Source organism: Prosopis cineraria, unplaced genomic scaffold (genome assembly GCF_029017545.1).
Source record: "Prosopis cineraria cultivar Desert tree isolate PC_DT_omini unplaced genomic scaffold, ASM2901754v1 PC9, whole genome shotgun sequence".
In the NCBI taxonomy this organism is placed as follows: Eukaryota; Viridiplantae; Streptophyta; class Magnoliopsida; order Fabales; family Fabaceae; genus Prosopis; species Prosopis cineraria.
Genome location: NW_026555340.1, coordinates 22,958,210 through 22,980,369, shown reverse-complemented (window position 1 = coordinate 22,980,369; position 22,160 = coordinate 22,958,210). Strand labels below are relative to the sequence as shown.

Genomic DNA, 22,160 nt, shown 5'->3' with positions numbered 1-22,160 from the left:
TTAATACTTTGTGATAAGTTTCATATAATTATAAGATTTTTGTTGTTTTAATTAAATCTAACAGGTTGAATTGCATAGGGGAAAGGGCGCCAACAAGCAAATTGAAGCATGGGAGTGCCTCGACCAATCTTCACAATCTCTCGTTCCTTTTGAAATAAATTAGATCATTAGTTGTCTAAATCAATCTTTTTTATAAAAAAAATAAACTTCAAGTTAAGTTAAAATTAATGTGTAGTCCTTGATAATAGTAATTCATGAAATGATTATGATTTGAAGTTTATAATTAATTTTGACAAGTATAAAGACATTTAAATATTTTTAATAGGATTATAGTTTTAGTTTCATGATTAATTTTGACATGTACAAAAGTATTTAGATATTTTTGAGATTATAGTTTTAAGTTCATAATTAATTTTAATATGTAATAGATATATTTTATAATTAATAATTAATAAAATCTTAAAATTTATAATATAATATAATCAATAATATTTATTTACTCAATTTCATTATTTACAAAAATGCAATTCATCCTTTAAAATTTTTAGATTTACTGATATTAATTCTCAGATGATATAATTATTTTTGGTAGTCGGACTCGGATACTCGTATAAGGGCTCCGATATATATATATTTAAAAAAAAAAACCAGAAAAGAAAATTTCAGGGCAAACCCATCTGAGGCTCGGTCATTGATTGGCAGCGCTCCTGTACTTCTCGCTTCACCGCTCTCTTGGTTCTTCTTCTCCCTCGACTTTGAGCTTCGCCGCCGAGCAGAACGCTGCCTGCCAGCCTCTCTTCCGATCTTCTCCTCCTCCATGGACCATCGTAGTTAGAGGCAGTTGGCGCCTAAAAGTGAGAGGCCTTCCTTTTTGACGATGGAAAAGGGGAAGCTTTTTATGATCGAAGTTCCGTGATTTTTCAACTGTTTTGATTGCGATGGAGGAAGCTCAGTTGGAAACTTCAACACCCTCAGAAATTCTAGGTTTTCCTCGTTACCGTCGATCACATTTGAAGAGTGGAACTTTCCATACCCTGGTTCGTATCCTGTCCCACTGCAGCAGCGAGTGCTGTCTACGTGGCACCAATGGAATTCATGCTGCTTCTCAAGGGCTAAAAAATCATGGTAAATGAAAATCAATGACTCTTGCTTTTTTATTTTTGATTGTTTATCGGTTTTCTTATTTGAACTCAAGTAATTATGTTACTCTAGAACCTGATGTTTAAGCTTTACTTATGGGCTGGCTGTTCGTGTCAATTTAACCGCACATTTCTCATGCAATTCTCTCTCTTCGCCTGTTTTAAGACAATGGCACCGATATATTGCGGCAAGAATGCCAGGAAAAGGAGCCTGAGAACCTGCAATTCTCTGCTACTGATCTTATGAATCTCAAGCATCCTGCATCCGATGAAGAAATACAGGTTCATGAGAGCTCTGATGGTAGGGAGTTTACGGTGGTTGTAGAGGAAAATGTAGGCTCTTCTGGAAGGCAGGATGTGATGATTTGTGAAAGAGAGAATGGTGAGGCCCTGCCTATGGAAACTAATGATTTGAATAAGGAACGGAAGAAAATAGAAGAGTTAAATCAGACAGTGAAAGGAACTGAAAACCTTGTTGACAATGGCTTGACTCCCTTGAACTTGGGATTAGGTGAAAACCAGAATGGAAGCAGTGACGATGATTTGATGGATTACCAAGTAGAGTACGTTGAATTTAGAGGATTCAATATCAACATGTCTGGAACTGAAAGTGAGTTATATACAGAAGGAGAATTTAATCAAAATATCTCTGAAGGCTTTGATGCATCTTTAATTGCTAACATTTCAACGTCTGCAAAGAAAGAAACCTCGATGCCCATAATTGGTACGTCAAGTACAAAGCATGAGGGACACCAAAAGAAATGGAATTGGTGAAACCACTTTGCGCTGCAATGGTTTCTCCTCCTATTATTGAAGAAGGTGAGTTTGAGAAGGAAGAACTTGGTCAAAAGATTCATGTAGGAACACACCTTTCTCTAGATGATGGTATGGAAAATAGTGAACCGTTGAATTTGAGTATTGAACTTGAGAGAATACAAAAGGAAATGGAATTGGTGAGACCTGTTTCTGCTACAGTTGTTTCTCTTCCTGCTACTGAGGAGGGTAACTTTGAGAAGAAAGAACAACATGGTCAAAATGTACCCGAGGCTATGCAATTTTTGGTTGATCAGGGTACGAATAATAAAGAATCAAATTCAAGTATAGAGGATGAGAAACAAAAAAGGGAAATAGACTCAGCAATACCAGTTTGTGCTGCAACGATTTCTCTTCCTACTTCTGAAGAGGGTGAGTTTGAGAAGGAAGAACAACACAGTCAAAAGGCTTCTGAAGCAATGCATGTTTCGGTAGATCAGGCTATGAATAGTGAAGCATTGATTTCAAGTATAAAGCTCAATAGACAACAAAAGGAAATGGCAGTGTTGAAACCTGTTTCGGCTGCAATTATTTCTCTTCCTAATACTGAAGAGGGGGAGTTTAAGAAGGATGAACAACAGGGTCAAAAGGTTCATGAATCAATGCAATTTCCCGTAGATCAGGATATGAATAATGACACATCAAATTCACATATAAAGCATAATAAACAACAAAAGGAATTAGGCTCAGTGAAACCAGTTGGTGCTGCAATGGTTTCTCTCCCTACTACCAACGAGGTTGATTTTGAGAAGGAAGAACATGGTCAAAAGGTTCCTGAGGTAATGCAATTTTCTTTTGTGGGTATGAATAATAAAGCATCAAATGCAAATCTAAAGCATGAGAAACAACAAGAGGAAATGGACTCGGCGAAGCCAGTCTGTGCTGTAACTGTTTCTCTTCATACTACCAAAGAAGGTGAGTTTGAGAAGGAAGAACAACATGGTCAAAAGGCTCCTGAAGCAATGCAACTTCCTGTAGATCAGGGTATGGATAGCGAACTATTGATTTTAAAAAGAAAGCCTAAAAGACAACAAAATGAAATGGAATTGGGGAGACCTGCCTGTGCTGCAGTTGTTTCTCTTCTTGATATTGAAAAGGATGAACTTGAGGAGGAAGAACATAATAGTAGTGATGCGTCCAAGCTCACTAAGACATATGTAAGGAAGAGTAAGAAGAGGGGTTTGGGCCAGTTGGGCTTGGACCCATCAGGTAGAAAGGTCCCTGAAGCAATTCACTTGTCTGCAAATCAGGGTATGAATGGTGAAACATTGAACTTGGGCGGAGACAGTGAAGAGATGTCATCAATGGACATTGATATTTTGGATGCTAAACATATAATGCAGCATGAAGAAAAGCAGCCAGACAAAATAACTTGTGCAAATGATGCAACATTTTCCGATCATCCAGATAAGGAAGAAGACATTGAAGAGGGAGAAATTTCAGGTGACTTTAGAATGGATGAGAATTCAATTGATGTATCTTCTGTAGATTCTTTGTTGATAGAACAGAGAAAACATTATGTACAAAAGCCCAAACATATTGAAAATATAGTATTTCCTTTTAATAAACAGAAAGAAGAAAAAGAAAAAGAATACAAATCAACTCAAGATGCTTGTAACAGTGGACTTATGGAACCTAGGAAAAGTGATAAAAATTATTTTCCAAATGGAGTTGATCTTGGAATGTCTCGGGAAATTATTGATTATAGAGATTTAGTGGAGCATGGTTCTGTGGTGATTGGAAAAAGTGAAGACCGTGGAATTAAAGGGGTTGTTGGCTTGCCACCAACTTTTTCTAACAAAAAAGTCTTGCCTAAAGTTGTTTTGGAAGAAGCCACTGAAGATCATCAAGACACATCTGCAGTAAAGGTCTGATTTTCACTCGCATTACTCAGTGAATTGTGCAATAAAACATTTTTATTTTCTCATGTTAACTTTACTCTTAAACATTTAAATATTAGCCTTTGTTTTATTTTAGTTTTTATAGTTGTCTTTTCCTGCATGGAATGTTTTAACTGCTTGATGATCTTCCTTTCTGTTGTTGTGTTTAGTTTTGTGAAATAAGATGGCATAGGCTTGTTTTGAGCTGATACTACCTTCTTTAGTGTTATATATATGGGTGTTCATCTATATGTTTATGCATGTTTTCCTTACTTTTTTTTATTTTAAATATGTTAAATTCTCAAAGCTTATTAGTCTTTTCGTCAGTTCCCCTGCTTTTATAAACTGTATGCAGCTTGTAAGGTTTTGGAAAAGGCATTAGAATTAGGTACATGAATTTTCTTTGCGAACAATAGTTTCATTTATTAATGGGAGAATGAGAGTGAGGTTTCAAAGGAGTGAATTAATTATAGTTAAGTCTCCGACAACATTTTCTACAAAATTAATTGTAAAAATCAATTCAAGCAGTTATAAGCAGAAATTCCTGTTACAATGTAAGAATTACATTTGATGTTTAAATGCTTATTTGCAATTGAAACTCTTGGATATGTAATTATTTGAATCAATTTTTTCAACTTATTTTTGAAAAAAAAAATTGTTGGGAACTTAACTGTTATTAATTTAGTGTTCTGACATCTAACTGTCATTCTCCTTTTATTAATTTATAAGAACTGGATGTGCCCATGCTGAGTTACCACTCCATGATGCACTGTCATTTGTAGAAATTTTGTACTCTTTTCCATTAAAGTGTTGAATGATGCAGACTAGCTTATAGTAAATTGTGCTGGATTTGTTTTTGTTGTTTGGTTGTATGACCACTTTGGCTGATCACTTGCAACAGAAAGCCGGCATCAGTTGTAAGAAAAAACGTGGTCCTGTTACTGAGGAAAGGAAGGCTAAAAAGAAGGTATTCTTAAATTGTTTTTTAGTTAGTTTTATTTATTGATGTCGAGCTATCATTTTAAGTTGTGATATGGATTTTAAAAATTAGTTAATTCCATTTCCGTTGCTTTTGAAATCACTATTAAGATCGTTTATAGAATAATCCATAAGTCTGTATGTTTCCAATATGTGATTGGTCTTTCATTTGATTAATTTCATTATGTAGGAAAAGAAAAGAAAGAAGAGGGCAGAAAAGAACAGAAAACTTGGTGTTAAAAGGTTGAAGTTGCAGCCAGTACAGAAACCAAAAACTATCACATATTGCCGCCATTATATGCAGGGAAGGTGCCACGAGGTTGTTCATATGACTCAATCACATAATAATTATCTTGCAAAAGTGAAGGAATGCATCTATACTGAATTCTTATGACATTTTCACCTAGATGTGCAATTGGTTGTTTGTTATCTCTTATACATGAAAGACTACTTTAAGGCTGAAGGCATTCTATTTATGGGAAGAACAAAATATAGTGGCATCTCATGCGTAATGTCTATTGTACATGAAAATTTCCTGAAAACACTTGACTGAAGTCATGTAGAGGATCTTCAATTTCAGTATTTATATTCTCGAGCATAACATGAGATGCGATGCATTACCCCTAAACTCTTTGAAATATCTTCAGCTTAATGTTCAAAACCATCCCATCCTGATCATTATTTGCGTGAGTTTTAAATGGATCCTATGTTGATAGTACATTGTTAAGTATCTAATGACTCTAACTTCCTTTGCTTACCATCTCCGATAAAAAAACCAATTTGACAGGGTGACAAGTGCAAGTTCTCACATGACATAGTGCCCCTGACGAAATCAACGGTATTTACTTCTTAGTAGTTAGTTCAGTGATATGTAATGGGAGCAATTAATTAGACTTTGTAAATTTAGAAAACCTGAATTTTTATTGAAATTGCAGCCATGCTGTCATTTTGCTCGTCACTCTTGCATGAAAGGTGATCATTGTCCATTTGATCATGACCTCTCCAAGTATCCTTGTAGCAATGTTGTGACAAGAGGTTCTTGCAGCAGAGGAAATGCTTGTATGTTTTCACACCAGGTATCACAATAATTTTACATGGCTTGTAAATGATGTAGTAACATGTGATGTGATTATCTAATGAAGAATTTGCATCGATCAAGTTGTTTGAACAATATATGCATTCATGATAATCTAACTGAAATGGAATCTAAAATACAGATACCAACTAAGCAAGATGTTGTTACATCTTCAAATGATGGCAAGCCTGAGTTGAAGCCTAAACTAGGAGGAAATACAAAATTGAGCAAGTCACCGAACATCAGCAGCAGCAGTGGTTCCCAGTTCAAACAGATCTCTGATTCAAAAGGCATTCAATGTCACATCAATTCAGAAAAAGAGGTGGCAGACACTGTAAAGAAACTACGGACAGTGCCCCCTAAAGGGATTAGTTTCATCAATGTTTCAAAATCATCGTCTCCAAAACAAGGGATGGTAACACCAAACAAGGAAAGTTCTGTTCAAATTGGGAACCTTACTGGCCAAAGTGCATCTGGTGCAGCTTTAAACTCGGAGAATCCTGAGAAAACGCCAGTGGTGGCACCTAAGGGAATTAACTTCCTTTCATTTGGAAAAGGTCGTGTTTCCAGTTTCAAAAGTACTGTTTGCTCCTTTTTGGATAAGGAAAATGGTATCAGGTTGTCTCACAAAGAAAATTTAGGTACGCCTGATCATGCATCTCTGGAGAAGGATGATTGCGGTAAAGTTGGCAGTGGGACAAAGCAAAGTATGCTGCAGACTGCTCTGCGCTCAAATGAGATTTTAAAGCAAAATCAATGTATAGCTGAGGGAATGAATTTGGATTTTCGAGGAAAAGCTTCTATAGATCATTATGGCAGTGATGTGCAATTTAGCTCAACCTCTCATCAGGATCACAGTCTTAGTAGATCAGTGCAAAAGGGAGCAAAGGCATATACTCCTCAGACCTCAACCGTTACCTCATCCATGCTTCCAACTTCTCCATTGCTTTCAGGCCAATCATCAGAACGCCTAGCATCTGGGCATCATAAGCACGTACTTAACTCGGCCCAAAGGGCACTGTTATCAACTCTATCATTTGCAGCAGAGCACGAGTCCAATATTAAGCTAAAATTCCCTGTTGGTGCATCAGCTGTGAAATTAGAGATGAACAAGGATGTACAGCAGTTCATACATCCAAAAATGTCAGGTAGTTTATGATTGCAAGCCACCTAGCGCATGGGGAATTACAGCCCCTTTGAGTTGAGCGGAAGATAATCTGAAGGTTGTTGAGTGCTGTCTTCCCCTGTAATATTTTCTTGCAGCTGTATTGCAGGTAACATCTTGCACATTTTTGTACTAGTATTAATTCCTTTTCGTTTAAGCGTTTAACATCTGATAATTAATAGGAAGACCGTTGCCTTGAACATGATTCCAGTTGCTTGGTCTTGACAGTAAAATCCTCAGTAAAAATTTAACCATTTTAAAATTCAATGCAGTGATTCCCCTGTGATTGTGCTTTATGCCATTATTGTAGGGCTCGCAGATCCTTGTGACGACAAATTTGATGAGCAATTACCTCCACTCTTCAAACATGAGATGAATGGAAATAGATGGAAAAAAAAAGAAGTACAGATTCTGAACGAGGTGGTGATAATGAGGGCACAATGAAGGCAATTTGAAAATGGATATAGGTTGATGAAGAGAAGGTGAAACCATCCGCAATATATTCGATTATGCGAAAATGGCGCATTTGAGAGACACTGCGTTTATGTCAAAAGAAGTTTGTGAAATGAGTTGAAAGGGATGGCAATGATCCAGTGAAGCTGACTGAGATATTCTCGCATTTCAAAAAAATTGCCACGAATCTGGAAACCGATAAAGGCAAAGCACAGTACTTTTATTCTAGGAATAAAATGGATTAATTGGCTTAGTGTTAACTGCAGATTATTATTTTTCCTGTATACGAGTTTACATCTTGTGGCTTAGCCCGAGTCTGTCTTGTATATTTTGTGGCTGGTTTATGCTTTTCTTTTGTGCAGCCAGCTCCTCTTTGTACAGCATTTTTGGTTAATGGAATCTTTTTCACATTCCAAAAAAAGAAAAATAAAATCTTGAGTTGACATCTAGTAAATGAGCAAAACTCTTATTTTGACGGTTTTATATATCATTTTTAGATTTTTTTTTCTTTTTTTAACGGAAGATATGCTATTTTGAGTTTGATTCAACTGGAGTTTGGGTTGGTTAGTTGTATTAGAATACTAAATAGTTTTAACAAGCAGACAATGGTACTAATAAAAGGAATCATGATCATTTTAGTATAAGATCTCAAGTTTCAGTTTATATGAATGTAGAGAATATTTTTCTTTTATATTAAGCTCTTAATCTACTGATAGAAAATTGTGAAATCTATAGAAAAATGTTTTTTTCAAAATAACATTCTATTCATACGTCAGAAACATTATTTTTTAGGATCTCATTCGTTGAATTAATATCAATAATCATATTTTTTAGTTTCTCATTCTTGCTAATGCTAAGCTCTTCAAATATTTTTTTGGGGTATTATTCAATTTAGCAACGGGACAACTAGCCAAATCAATTTGGCACATGAATCCCTTGGGAGTCAGGTCCTCCTCTGAGAGAATCTTCACAGTCCCTCTCTTTGACTTTTTTTTATATTTATTAAAATAAAAAATATAAAAATTTTTAAATTTTTTTATAATTTTTATAAATGTTCAATATTAAGTTTGAATCATATATATCAAATATAGACTGTCCAAACTATCCCAGTTATTAAAAATTTTATTTTTATTTTAACAAATATTAAATCTGATTCATTCAAATTTAATTTGTTTTCATTTGCCCTTAGTGGAGGGACAATGGAGGATTCCCTCAATAGAGAGAATCCAACTTCAATCCTTTCACACAATTGACCTGCCTCATCAAATTTTTATTTCCACCTTAATCATGTGATTTGTTCCAATCTATCTAATTACTCCTTTCATTCAATATTATAATGTATTTTTGAAATATCATGTCAAAAAAATATAGCATTTTAAGTTTTTTAAGGTGCAATTAATAATTTTTTAAATATCCTTAATTAAAAGTTATAATTAATAAAATTTGCTAATTAAAATATCCTATTAAACAACAATAAACATGAAAAGAGTGCATACTTTTAAAGAGACTTTACCAGTCTTATTTATAAGGTAGAGGTATGAGAGATTGTTCATTTTTAATTCTATTTATACAGCACTTTTATTATTTTTGTGTCTATATTTATTTTTTTGCCTATATTAAATGTTGAAAAGATTATTAAATATTAAAGTATTTTATTTTTAAAACATGCTTATTTAATAGAAATAAAATTATAAATTTGTTAAAATTTTAAATAGAATTAATAAGATTTAAGGTTTTTGGTTTTTGGCGAAACTGCATATGTATTAAGCCAGTGTGAAACGCAACACAACAAAGGGTCCTCAAGTACAAAAGCAAACCAAACACGAAAGCAAAAAAGATAAACAAAAATAAATCAGCCAATGCTAATCACGTGCTGGTTTCACGCCCCTCGTGGAATAATCAATTAACTCATTGAAAATACTTAACGGATGGAGGACTTGTTAAACAAGATTAAGATTTTTATTATCTAATCTAAATCTTATCTAATCTGAAAAGTGTCATTGTCCAAAAGAAGCGGCAATGCGCAGAAGGATGTGAGAGGTGGAGGAGGCAAGTGAAAGAAGGTTCATGTCCCATCAGATAAAAAACGACAGGGGGGAATTAATGGAGTGAGGAGGTTAGGGATTGTGAAGCCGACACGTGGTGTCCATGCAGGTTCTTACCGACAATCATCTTGCCTCCGCCGGTTACCGCTTCCACTGTTCCCGCCCAGCCTTCATAGCCCCACTCTTTTTTTTTTTTTAATGATTTCTTTCTTCTCTCTCCTCAGAATAAAATATTACCTTACAAATTAAAAAACAATTTTAAATAAAATCTCACATGTTAATAAATTTTATTAAATATATTTAATAATTTTTTTTTAAAATTAAAAATATAAATTTTTAAAAATATTTTTTTTGGCTTTAAATTTACACTTAATTAATATTAAATAAAAAAATATAATATTAAAATAAATTTATTTAATAAAACTTTAACTTTTTTAAAATATTTTATATTCTTTGAGACAATAAATTTTTTTTAAAAGTATCTTATAAATTTTATTTTTATAAAAAATATTTTATAATTTAAAATGAAAAGAGTATCTTTAAGATATTTTTAAAATTGTATATATCAATAAAATTTATTAAATATATTTTATAATTTTTATTTTTTTAAAAAATAAAAATTTATAAAAATATTTTTTATTCAGGTTATGTAAAAAAGTTTTGAGGCTTAAATTAAAGTTATTGGCAAGGTCATTGTTTTTATTTCACAAAAACAAAAAAAAATCTACTCTAATATCATTTTATAACTTTTTGAGTTATGAAATTATAAATTAAAGGCCTGGTACTAACAGGTTCTAGTTCTCCTTGCGTATATAAAAGAAAATTATATATTAAAGAATTCTAATAAAAAAATCAATTTGATTTGATGAAGGGAGATCAAAATTATTATTCATAAATTATTTTCCTTCTTTATTTGTTGGAATGATATACAAATATTAACGATGATGTGGAGTATCAATAAATTTTCAACCAAAAGATATAAATAAAAACCAAATAATAAATTATATAAACTATAAGTAAGGGTTTTCTTTTGATAAAAAACTAGAGCTGATAATTCAGGTGAACCGGACTTATTCGAGTTAGGCTCAATTCAGGTTGGATTAATTTGAACTGGGTTTGAAGTATCTTACCCCTTCTAAAAAATCCATATAACCAAGCTCGGCCCTAACGTCTTCGAGTTTTGAGCTTATTCGGGCCAGCTCGAATACCCATTTAAAAATATTTTTTCTTTATTTTTAAATCAATTTTAATTTTTAAATAATTCTATTAAACATAAAATATTATTTTAACTTTAAAAGAATAAAATAAAAAATAACTTATCAACTTTATACTTAAATAACTCTATTATTATTTTGTTATATTATGTGTAACATCCTGATTTTTATATAATAAAGAAATTGTGGAATTTAGGTTTTGAGGATAAAAAAATGATAATAATAGAAATTTATATTATTTGAGGTTATTTAGAAATAATATTATGGTTAAGTATTTAATTATGAATTAAAAACTTAGGTTTAAAATTTCATAAGAAATGTTTAGGTAAGATATAATTTTTAAGATTTAGAATATATAAATATTATTTTTTTTTGTGTGAGTTAAAAAAAAAGAAAAAGAAAGTAAAAAAAAAAGGAGAGGAAGTTTAGTCCCACATCAATTAGATGTGGGAAGGAAAGGCACCTTCTCATGTATAAAACGAGGAGGCGCATTGCAAAGGAAGCCAAAAGAAAAATTTTTACAATTTGTGAAAATTATAACAAATGGCCTAAGATGTAATTTGTAAAAATTGTAAGTAATGGCCTAAATGTTTGAATAATTAAATTTAAAATTATAGTTTTTTATATAATTGTGAGACCCACAATCTTATTTTATATCATTTTTCTCTCTTCCTCTCACGTTGCTCGGCGTTTTCTCGTAAGGGGAGATTATTTTCTTTTTCTTCAGGTATGCTCCAACTTTCCTATTTAGATTAGCATTTAAAAAATTATTTAATTGCAAAATTAATTTTATAGTTATTTTCTAAATAGTATTAGCTTTCTAGTGATATGATTATTTTGTAGAATAGAAAAATATTTTGATTAGGATTTTTTTTATAGGATAGTTAATCTGATGATATGATAGATTAAAAATATAAGTTGAAGTTCTTAGAGGTATAATAAATATTATAAAATATTTTTTGAGATTGAAACTCATGTTTAAGAAATTTTTGAGTTAAACTCTAGATCTATAGGGTTGAATTTATGTTGAATCTGAGATGTAGGGATGAACCTCTGATTATTAAATATTTATTTAAGTATGAATAGATATTTTTGAGGTTATAGAAAGGTGATTTGAGGCTTCAGGATAATTCTAAAATTTTTAATTTATTTTTGGACGAATTTTAGAATATAGAAGGATGAAATTGTGATACTAGAAGTGATTTGAGGCTTAAAAATAGTTTATTAGGGTACGAGAATTTTAGAAAAGAATATGGGAAGTTAAATGAGGCATAAATCTTAAATTAGTGTTAATATGTATTATAAATCTAAGACTTTCTAACTCTTTAAATTAGATTTATTTATTTTAATATAAATTGAAATATTAATTTTTTAAAATTATTTTCTTTAACTTTTTATATTGCTTAACCCGTACACATGAGAAATTTTTACTCTAATTATTCTTAATTTTTAACCAAATCTAGCATAAGCAATAACCAAGTAATTATTTAATATTATTATTTTATTTATTATGTTTATCTAGTAGTAGAGTTAAAAATTCATACATGCCTAAATTTTATTTTTACTTTAAAATTAATTATCCAAATTTATAAAAAATATAAAATAATTTTTTATACACAAATGATGTATAGGACTCAAAACTTTTTTTTAAAAAATTGGATCTTAAAAGATAAAAATCAATATTAAAATATATTTTAAATATTATCTTGATAAAAATATGAAAATATGACTATTTTTTAATTATTTTTAAAAAATAACTATAATAATACACTCAAATATATAGTATTTTAATATAAAAATTTAAAAATTACTTAATATTTATTATATTTTATATATTTTTAAAAATTTATTCTTTATTTGGGTATTCGGGCCGCTCCGATAGGCCCAAACATTAAGTAAGTTTTTGATTAGGCCACAGGCTCTCTTGCCTTAATGGCCTAACTCTACTTTCATTTAATAATTTATTTATAAAATAATATTAAAGATAGAGAATGTTAAAAAAATATTATAAAAATATCATTAATGAAACTTTACTTTTATTAAAAGGTCTTATAATTTTGGATTCTTAAATCTTTTTTAAAAGTGTTTTATAATTTGAGTTAGAGGAAGTAATTTTTTTATATTTTTTTTTTTTTTTTAAAATGAATCAATAAAATTTCATGGATCAATGTTCTATTTTACTTGAAAATTAATTTTTTGTTCAAAAATTATATTTTTCATAAATCAAACATATATAATTTTATATACTTTAATTAAATTATATCATTTCCTCGGTGACTAGTTTGGTAAGGTTATACCACTTTTCTTTTTTCAACCAATATACTCTCTCTGTTAAAAAATATTTTAAAGAGTTGAATGTTCAAAAATGTAAGGTATTGTTAGTTTTTTGAGGTGTAATCATTACATTTTTTTTAAAAGTGCCCTTATTGATAATAATTTTATATTTATTATAAAATTTTTTATAGAAATATATATAAAAAATAAAATTAATTTAAAAATAAATAACTATTTATTGAGAGGTAAGATTAAGTTAAAAATATTTTATATTTTTAAATGAAGAGAATATTTAATTATCCTTTGGATTTTCAGTGGATTGAAAGTTAGCTAGACACAACAATTCAAAAGTTGTGTGTGAATTAAAATTTATAAAATTGAAGTTTGAAAATTAAATTAAGATAAGAATTATCACCATAAGGTGATTTATATTTTGATATATTTTTTAAATTTGTGTTTGGATATTTTTTGACACAAGTTATTTTGATAAATAAAGAAAAAAGTTAAAAAAAATTAGGTTTTTTTGTAACCTCAATTTTAAATTAAAAGTCATTTCCCATCATTTTTTTCCTCAAACAAGATTAAAACATCTAATCTCAGATTCAAGATCCAAACCTCAGTTTGAGCTCCCAAACCACGCTCGGATTTAGATCAAACATACCCAAAATACTACCGACATTGATATATTCGCAGTCTTCAATTTAATATAAAAATGATTTGACTAAATTCGGAGAAGATGGCTGGCTAAATGAGGACAGGACAGCATAGGCCCCCTGTAGTGCAACATACGGCAAAACCAAGGACACGTGGCTATTTACTCAATTTCCATAAAAGGACACTCACGGAGATGTCCAATTCTTTTTCTTTTCCTTTTTTTCACTAAAACTTGGATTAGCTGGTCCCCTTCTTGGTCCAGCCCAACCCACTTTTTAATTAATTAATTAATTTTTGAAATATAGGAAGTTTATAAATTTTGATAAAATATAAAAAAATTGTAACTCATTTTTCTTGGCTCAATGGAAGTTAATTCAATAACTTTAAATATTTTTTGAATTTAATATTTTAATATTTAAAAGCTTAACCCACCAAAAACAAAACAAAACAAAACTCTCATAATATATTTTTTTTCACTTATAATATTTCAATCTAAATTCAACTAGATGAAAATTTTCTTTTTGCGATGATGTTCTCTTTAAATCTCTTTTACTCAAGTGGGCTTATTTATTTAACACAGATTAATAAGTTTAAATAAGTTATTAGAAAAACATAATTATTAATTTTTATAATTTTATCAAAAAAATTTTATTCCCTATAATTTGTTTTAGTAATTTTAATTTTTATAATACTTGTAATTTGACATATTTAAGGATTCGAGAAATAAATATTATCCAAGTTTATTGAAATTATCAAAATTAAAAATATAAAAAAATTAGAATAAGTAAAAATAAAATTTAATAAAATTATGACATCAATGATTTTATTTTTCTTAAATTATAAATGAAAAAGTATGAAAACAATTTGATAGCTTAAACAACATGTTGAAGAATTCAGTAAAAAAAGATTGAAGAATATTTTTTTAAATAAAGTATTTAAATTCTAATATAAAAATCATTTAATTATTCCTCACTTATAAAAGGGTTAATGTAGAAAAGTACTTAGCCTATTACTCTCCACTTTTTCCCAGAACGGTTCAGCCATTTTTCTTTCACTCTGTCTCTCTACCTCTTAACACTGGCACTACGGAGACCCAATTTTGTGCATAAAGCAGTGACAAATTGGTGGTTGCTCAAGGCGGGTCCGGTGGAATCGGCGGCGGCGGCCGGTCAGAATTCAGTTCTACAGTTTTAATGAACGAAGTTATGGGAGGAGTAGCTCGAGTCAAATCAGAGCCAGTAACGGTGTCCGATGAGGACACTAGTCATTCGAACTCTGATGGGTACTGTGATGTTGAAGGTGAACTACTCGACGGCGTTTTCAGTGACGATTCGGGAAGGAAGAGCTCGCAAGTGACGGGTGAGGGGTTTATTGAACCGGTTCACGTCAAGTTAGAGGAACCGGGTGAAGAGGTGGATGATGTCGATGGCGGTGTTGGAGTTAATGGATCGTCGTACTCGTCGCCGATCGACTTGCCGAAACCGATGGAAGGGTTGCACGAGCTTGGCCCGCCGCCGTTCCTCAAGAAGACTTTCGAGATGGTGGAGGACCCGATGACTGACCCGATTGTATCCTGGAGTAAAGCTCGTGATAGCTTCATCGTTTGGGATTCCCACGAATTTTCCAAAATTCTTCTCCCTAAGTACTTCAAACATAGCAATTTCTCGAGCTTTATTCGCCAGCTTAATACATACGTGAGTCATACAACCTAGTTTCTCTTGTTCAATAGTTCAAATATTTCTTGCTCTCCAGTTGAAGCTAGGAGAATACTTTCTGTGCCCATGGTCGTAACTTCTGTAATGTCTCTTTTGTGCGAAGGTTCTTTCTACACAAAAATTCTTTGGGTTTCATGCGTGTATTTTTCTATGGATGATTATTGTACTACGTGATCCACAAAACTCGAGATTTTGTTCTCCTTGAACTTCGTATAAATTTTTGGGAAGAAAAAGTAATTATGTGTGCTAAATTTTTTGTTGCAGATGTTAAATTTACTGCTCATGTTTATTTTCTATATTTTTTTCTGTCTTGGTTTAAAGTTTACCATCAATAACACATGGTCACTTTATATATTGTTTTACTAATTAAACTTTACGGCATTTTTCTTGATGAATCCTGGTGCTGTCTAGTCATTAAACTGTCATGCGAGTACAGGGATTTCGGAAGATTGATTCAGATCGTTGGGAGTTTGCGAACGAAGGATTTCAGGGTGGAAAGAAGCATTTGCTAAAGAACATCAGGAGAAGAAGCAAGTATAACAAACTGCAGCAAGGAGGAGCATTGACTTCCATGAAACCTGGCCTGGAGGCTGAAGTTGAGAGACTGAGGAAGGATCAGAACATACTGAAAGTTGAAATTCTGAAGCTGAGACAGCAACAAGAGACTTCACGGGTTCAGCTTGTGGACGTTCAAGAACGAGTTCGGTCTGCTGAGTTGAAGCAGTGCCAGATGATTTATTTCCTGACCAAAATGGCCAGAAGACCAACATTGGTTCAGCAGTTAATCGAGAAGGTAAAGCGTAAAAGAGAGCTCAGTGGGGGTGAGATCGGTAAGAGACCCAGATTGCTTGGAACCCATTGCCCTGTCGGCCTCCCTAAGACCATGGACACCATTCCTGATGTTGATTATAGACAAGGTTATAAGGACTTGGCTTCATTGCAATCAGAGCTCAATGGACTCTTGTCTGAAACAGTAAACAATAGCAGAACGCAGCCTGCAGCCCCTTTTCCTCTGAAAGATGAACTATGCAGTTCTATACAGGGATTAAGTACCGATAATTCAAGGGCAAGCGCTACCCAAGCATCGTCTGCAGCCTGCTGTATGGTGTCCGAAAAACTGATGGAAGAGAACTTTGTTGTTGATGAAGGGCTTGATGTGAATGATTCAAATATCTATCTTGAATTGGTGGATTTGATCAGCAAACCAGCTGATTGGGCTGGATCCGCAGGTGGATTGGTGGGGCAAACTGGTTGTATGTGATCGATTCCCATGAAAAGGTAAAGTGTAAATCATTAAGTGATAGCCTATGGATACTTTTAATACCATCTTTAATACATAATATTTTGTGTTTTATTTGAGCTTAAAGTATGGATATATACTGTTTTGAAATAATTTTAAACATGAATTGATCTACCACTTGAACAGAAGGCTCTACGTGAACTCAAGAAGATTAAGCTAGCAAGTAATGATTCATAATTACAAAATTTTTTCTCATTGTTGGCATTGCTTGCGTGCATTTTCAGGTTGCAAGAGTGAGTCCACCCTTCACATAGATGCTTCTGCTGCAACAGCAATGACGATGAACAAATTGTATTTAGGCTCTTCAGGTCTAACTTGAAAACAGAGAACCCAGGTTGTTCTCACCAGTGTACATGATATAGAAAGAAACTGCGTGTTTCTTCTTTTGGCTGGATCCAAATGTGAATATTTTCTTATGTTCCTCTTACATCTTTCACATGTTAATTTTCATAGTTCCCTACTGTGATGGTAAATTTTGGTTTTTCCTTTTTTTGTACAAAGTCCTGTATCAGCCAGTTCTCAAAACTGAACCTTTTGTTACCACACAACTTATTGTAATATGATATCACTATCACTTAGGTTTATGGCTTGTGTGCTGCTTCTGCTTTGTTTATTTTGATTCACTTCTTTAAATATTATGGATATATGATTCTGGTTTAAATTCTGAAGTGTTTCACATCATCATAGAAATTTCATCAAGTTACATTTCTTAGTTAAGCTTTATACTACAGATTTCTATCCGCTTATTTCTCGCCAATCTCTGTAAAAATTATGAAAGGAAAAATTATTTTAAAGTCACGAATATAATTCATTTCAAATTGAGTTTAGTCTTCATATATATATATATATATATATATGCCATTCTTGACTTCAAAATTATTTAGTAAAAGACGTGACATTACTTAGCCTATTGTAGGTTTTCTTTTTTTAACAGAAGATATCAAATTGTTAATATGTTAATCATTAAATAATTTTTATAACACAACAATGACTTATAAGATAATGATAAGACTTAATAAACATAACATATTTTAAATTACATGTTTTCTTTATTTATGTTAATTATTTAAACTATTTATTTTATTGATAGTTGCAGTATGTCAGCCAGCATTTATTGTGTTTTTTATTATAATACACTTTTAATTTTTATTACAACATTTAAAAGTGAGAGGTAATTTTATTTTTATTCTTAATTTTTAAATAATAATACAAACATATTACATATTTTCACATTAATTAGGAAGTGGTAAATTAAAAAAAGTAATTTAATTATTATAAAGTGTTTTATATTTTAAATAAAAAATTAATTTTTAAAAAGTCTTTTATAAATAAGATGGTAGGGAGTATACACACAAAATATAAGTTAACCGTTTGGAAAATACACTATCGTATGAAATGAAAGAAATAAAAAATATATTGGCGACATGATTTGAGTACGAATACAAAAAAACACTGCTTTGAGAGTTATCCCGATCTAATAATATTTGAATTTTGTTTAACCCTATGATCATGTAAATAGATAAATGAAAAATGGGTCGATCAATTATTTTTGGAAAAGAAAATGTGAAAGAAGAGTGACACTTATCATAAAGTGGGTCCCAGAGGGGGACTAAGGAGACCTAAAAGCAATTAGAAATGAGGCCACTTGGGGAAAGGAAGAGGATGAAGGGACCCCAATACCATTATCTTAAAGTGGTACTCTTCATCTGTTTCCCAGCTTCGAACACCTCATTGCAATCCAAATGTTGATAAGGACACCATACATCAAACATCACAACAACCTCTCCTTCATTTTGCGTCTATTGTCTTGCCACGTGTTCGACACCAAATCTTTATGCCATTTCTCTCCTCTTTTTTTATTCGCCTGACTTGCTTTTCCCCCCCATAGCACATGGTATTCACCCGGGTTAGAACTGGCGACAGCGCTTAAGTTCAGAGGACTTTAATGAGATCCAAATTAATCTGAATTAATTTAAATTAATTTTTTTTGGAGTTGAAAATTTTACTATGGATATTGCTGCATTCTCAATTTTAAACTTAGAACTTCTTTAGTTGATATTCTAAAAAATTTGGTGAAATTATTACAACTTGCCCAAACTATCATGAATTCCCATCATGTCAGGTTATTGTTAGTAACAATGGCTTCACAAGTAACTTAAAAATATCTTAAACATATTTTTTTTAATCTGATTACATATTTTAAAATTCAAACTTGAAATATTATGATAAGTTGATTCAATTCTTTTAATTAATTGAACCAAGCTAACTTTTTAAACATTTTTTTTTGAGACATTTACACGAATTTGGACTTATAGACCTTGTCCTGAAGCAGTTATTAATTATTACAATAAAACTACCGCTTCTTAAATTTATTATAGATATTTTTTTATTGCATATGATCAAACACATAAATAACACATAAGTTTCGAGTAATGCATAGAAATGTTGAATATGAACAGAATTCATGAAGGAATGGGTTGCCTAATTAATAAAAATATTTTACACTGGCGGAACCGGAAAAAATTTGGCAGAGGCAATATTTAAGCTAAATGTAAATTTTGATATTTTTAAAGAAAACATAATTTTAAATATTAATAAAAGCAATATATAAATAAATTATATGAAAAGTTTAAAAATATATACTCTATCTCAAATTATAAGATTATCAATAAATATATTAAATACACTTAACAACCTTTTTTCAAAACAAAAATATAAACTTTCAAAAATACCCATCATTTAATATATTGAAAACAGAAGTGACAAAAATTAATTATAGAGAGAGAAAAGATAATATTAAAATTGACTCATTTAATGAAACGTTAATTTATCTAAAATATATTATATTTTGAGACATAAAAACTTCTTTAAAAGTATTCTATAATTTGAAACAAAGGAGTATTAGCTTCATTTGTATCGTAAATTTATTTTTATAATAAATATAAGAGTAAAGAATACTTAAGTATGTATACTTGATAATTTTAACGAGAGCATGGGGTAATTGAGTTTTTAAGGGGGCAATTATAATTTTAGAGAAGGCAAGTGTAATCTTAACTAAAAATCAAATGCAATTTTTGCTTTTTTTGGTAAGGACAATTGCCCCCTCCATGCTGGATACGTCCCTGTATTTTATCATGTTTTTTATTTAAAAATAAATAAATAACCAAGAGATAATACTAACTTTTTTTTTTTTTGCCAGAAGGAATTCACTGAAATAAAGTAAAAGCAGTACAAGTTGGGGGTAATTTGACAACTTGTAGTCAGCTCAATTCACAAGAGAGATAAAAGCTTAGACTCAAATCTTCCTTATAAAAAAAAAAAAAGTATTATGATTAACAAAGAATAATTAAAGAGACGAGATTAAGTTTACCAAATGTTAACAAAGAATAGTTAGAAATGAGATGAAGCCAAAGTCATATTCAGCCGATATAGTAACACTCACCTGATTTTGGGTTTTGTCTGATTCGTTTCAGTGCTTTTCCATAATTATACGTCTAATCATGACATTATGTCCCAATATTTAAAGGTTTCACCGTCAAACACTAAAAAAAAAAATTAAGGAAAAAAATGAAATAAAAGCATGATCACTGCAGAGAGCATTGAATAATGCTTTTATTCCAAAAGAGATTAGAAAGATAAACTCATAAAAGTAACTAGGAAATTAGATTAGATTCATTTCATCCGGAAGCTCTCTATCTCTTTGTTCCTTTCAATTTCAAGCACTCTTCTCTCATTCACTGTATCGCATGTCGGTTGAGCATAGTAGATCTTAAATTTAAAAATTGTTAATGAAAAATATTATATCGAGAATTTGATATAGTTTCTTTTTTTTTTTATGATCTAATTGTCCAAATTAAAATTATTTTTTAGCACAAGAAGTAGATCTCATAGATAATTTCTCTCCCAAAAAAAAAATGAGATAAACGTTTGACCCTATATAAATAAGTCGTTATATGTAAAACTTTTAATTTTTTAAATTTATCATAATTATTAAATTGATCTCTTAAGTTTAATTTTTATTGATTTAATTTTTTTTATTTTTTTAAATTATCATATTAATTTTTTAAGTTTTAAAACACAAATTAATTTTTAAATTAATTTAATGTGTCAAGTATATTAATAACTTAACACGTATATGTAATTAAATAAGAACATTAATCCTCAAATCAATTTAATTTTTATCAATATAATTCATTGCATTACATTTTATTCTTTTTTAAAAATTATTTTATTTTTCTCTGTCTAAATAATTGCTCCCTCCGTTCAAAAATGTACGACATTTTTAAGGAGTTGGATGATAAAAAATATAAAACATTTTTAATCTTTTAAGGTATAATAATTTCTTTTTTTTTAAATACTCCTATTGATAATGACTTTATATTTATTATAGAGCATTTAATAAAAATAAATGTAAAAAAATAGAGTTAGTTTAAAAACAATTAACTATATTATTGAGGAGTAAAATTTAATTAAAATACCTTATATTTTTTAATGAAGGGAGTATTTTTTTTTGTAATTTACATAGTTATAATTATATTTCATTATCCATTTTAGTAGATTTAACAATGCTACCTTTTCTTTGAACAAAATAAAAATCAAATTGAGACAAATTTAAGAGACTATATTAATATAAATTAAACTCAAAATATCAATTAATAACTAAAATAAACTTAAAGGATTAAAATTTTTTTTTATTTTTATATATATAATAGTTAATATTTGAACTCTCAATTATTTATTAGCATGATGCAACAACAAAAAGACGAATTTTTTCTTTTTATATATAACAAAAAGATGAATTCTAGCATCACGTAAGGTTATGTTGAACCAAGAAGAATGAAGGAGAAGGAGAAGGAGAAGGAGACTGATTTAAAACAAAAAAAATAAATAAAATTGAACCTTTAATTTCTCTTGATTTGAATCTAAATGTAAACCTTCTTTGATTCGTTTCCCTTTTGAAGTTTCATTTTTCTCGATTCAAACACACATCTAATGTTGAGTCAAGTTCATTCATGGGGTTCCTCCCAACCATTCCTATTGATGCTGAAGAAGATGATGATGAGACTGCAGATTTATCAAACTCTGCTTGCTTGTCCTCATTGAAAGCCTTACTCAGAACTTCTTGCAGCTGCATATATCTTCTTCTCTTGGCTTGTCTTTCTTCTGGAGTGTCGTTACCCATGTATGCAATCTGTGACAGGTTATTAGTATCCATGATCTTGTTCAGAACTCCGAACACCGAGGAAAGAATCGCTTCCCTAACTCAACTGCGCAATCAAAAAGCACCAAGATTATGATACACTACAAGAACAATAATTCTTGTCCACTAAGAGAGATTGACTGAATATACTGTATAATGTAATTGAACTCTGTCAATACAACTATCGACATAGTTCAGATATCGCATAGAAACCTATTTAGTCCTTGAAAGATTAGATACTTCCAAGATCAGTTT

General features: G+C 30.6%; 2 protein-coding genes across 3 annotated transcripts in view; both read left to right on the top strand.

Annotated features, from left to right (window-relative positions):
* Window positions 1-662: 662 nt before the first annotated feature.
* Window positions 663-22,160, top strand: part of LOC129320444 (uncharacterized) — a 24,503-nt gene continuing 3,005 nt past the window's right edge. Inside the window, exons 1-8 of one of the 2 annotated variants that reach the window (XM_054965904.1) lie at window positions 663-1,125; window positions 1,306-3,820; window positions 4,734-4,799; window positions 5,001-5,129; window positions 5,598-5,648; window positions 5,746-5,886; window positions 6,028-7,159; window positions 7,361-7,957. In XM_054965904.1, the coding sequence (XP_054821879.1) occupies window positions 1,901-3,820; window positions 4,734-4,799; window positions 5,001-5,129; window positions 5,598-5,648; window positions 5,746-5,886; window positions 6,028-7,044 (3,324 nt within the window). In that variant the 5' untranslated portion in view covers window positions 663-1,125; window positions 1,306-1,900 and the 3' untranslated portion in view covers window positions 7,045-7,159; window positions 7,361-7,957. Of the gene's footprint in view, window positions 1,126-1,305; window positions 3,821-4,733; window positions 4,800-5,000; window positions 5,130-5,597; window positions 5,649-5,745; window positions 5,887-6,027; window positions 7,160-7,360; window positions 7,958-22,160 lie in introns of those variants that run through there. The other variant, XM_054965905.1, reaches the window with a different exon arrangement.
* Window positions 14,714-17,366, top strand: LOC129320446 (heat shock factor protein HSF30-like). Its single transcript, XM_054965906.1, has 3 exons — window positions 14,714-15,384; window positions 15,842-16,683; window positions 16,930-17,366. The coding sequence occupies exons 1-2, from the start codon at window positions 14,884-14,886 to the stop codon at window positions 16,664-16,666; spliced, it is 1,326 nt and encodes a 441-aa protein (XP_054821881.1). The 5' UTR covers window positions 14,714-14,883; the 3' UTR covers window positions 16,667-16,683; window positions 16,930-17,366.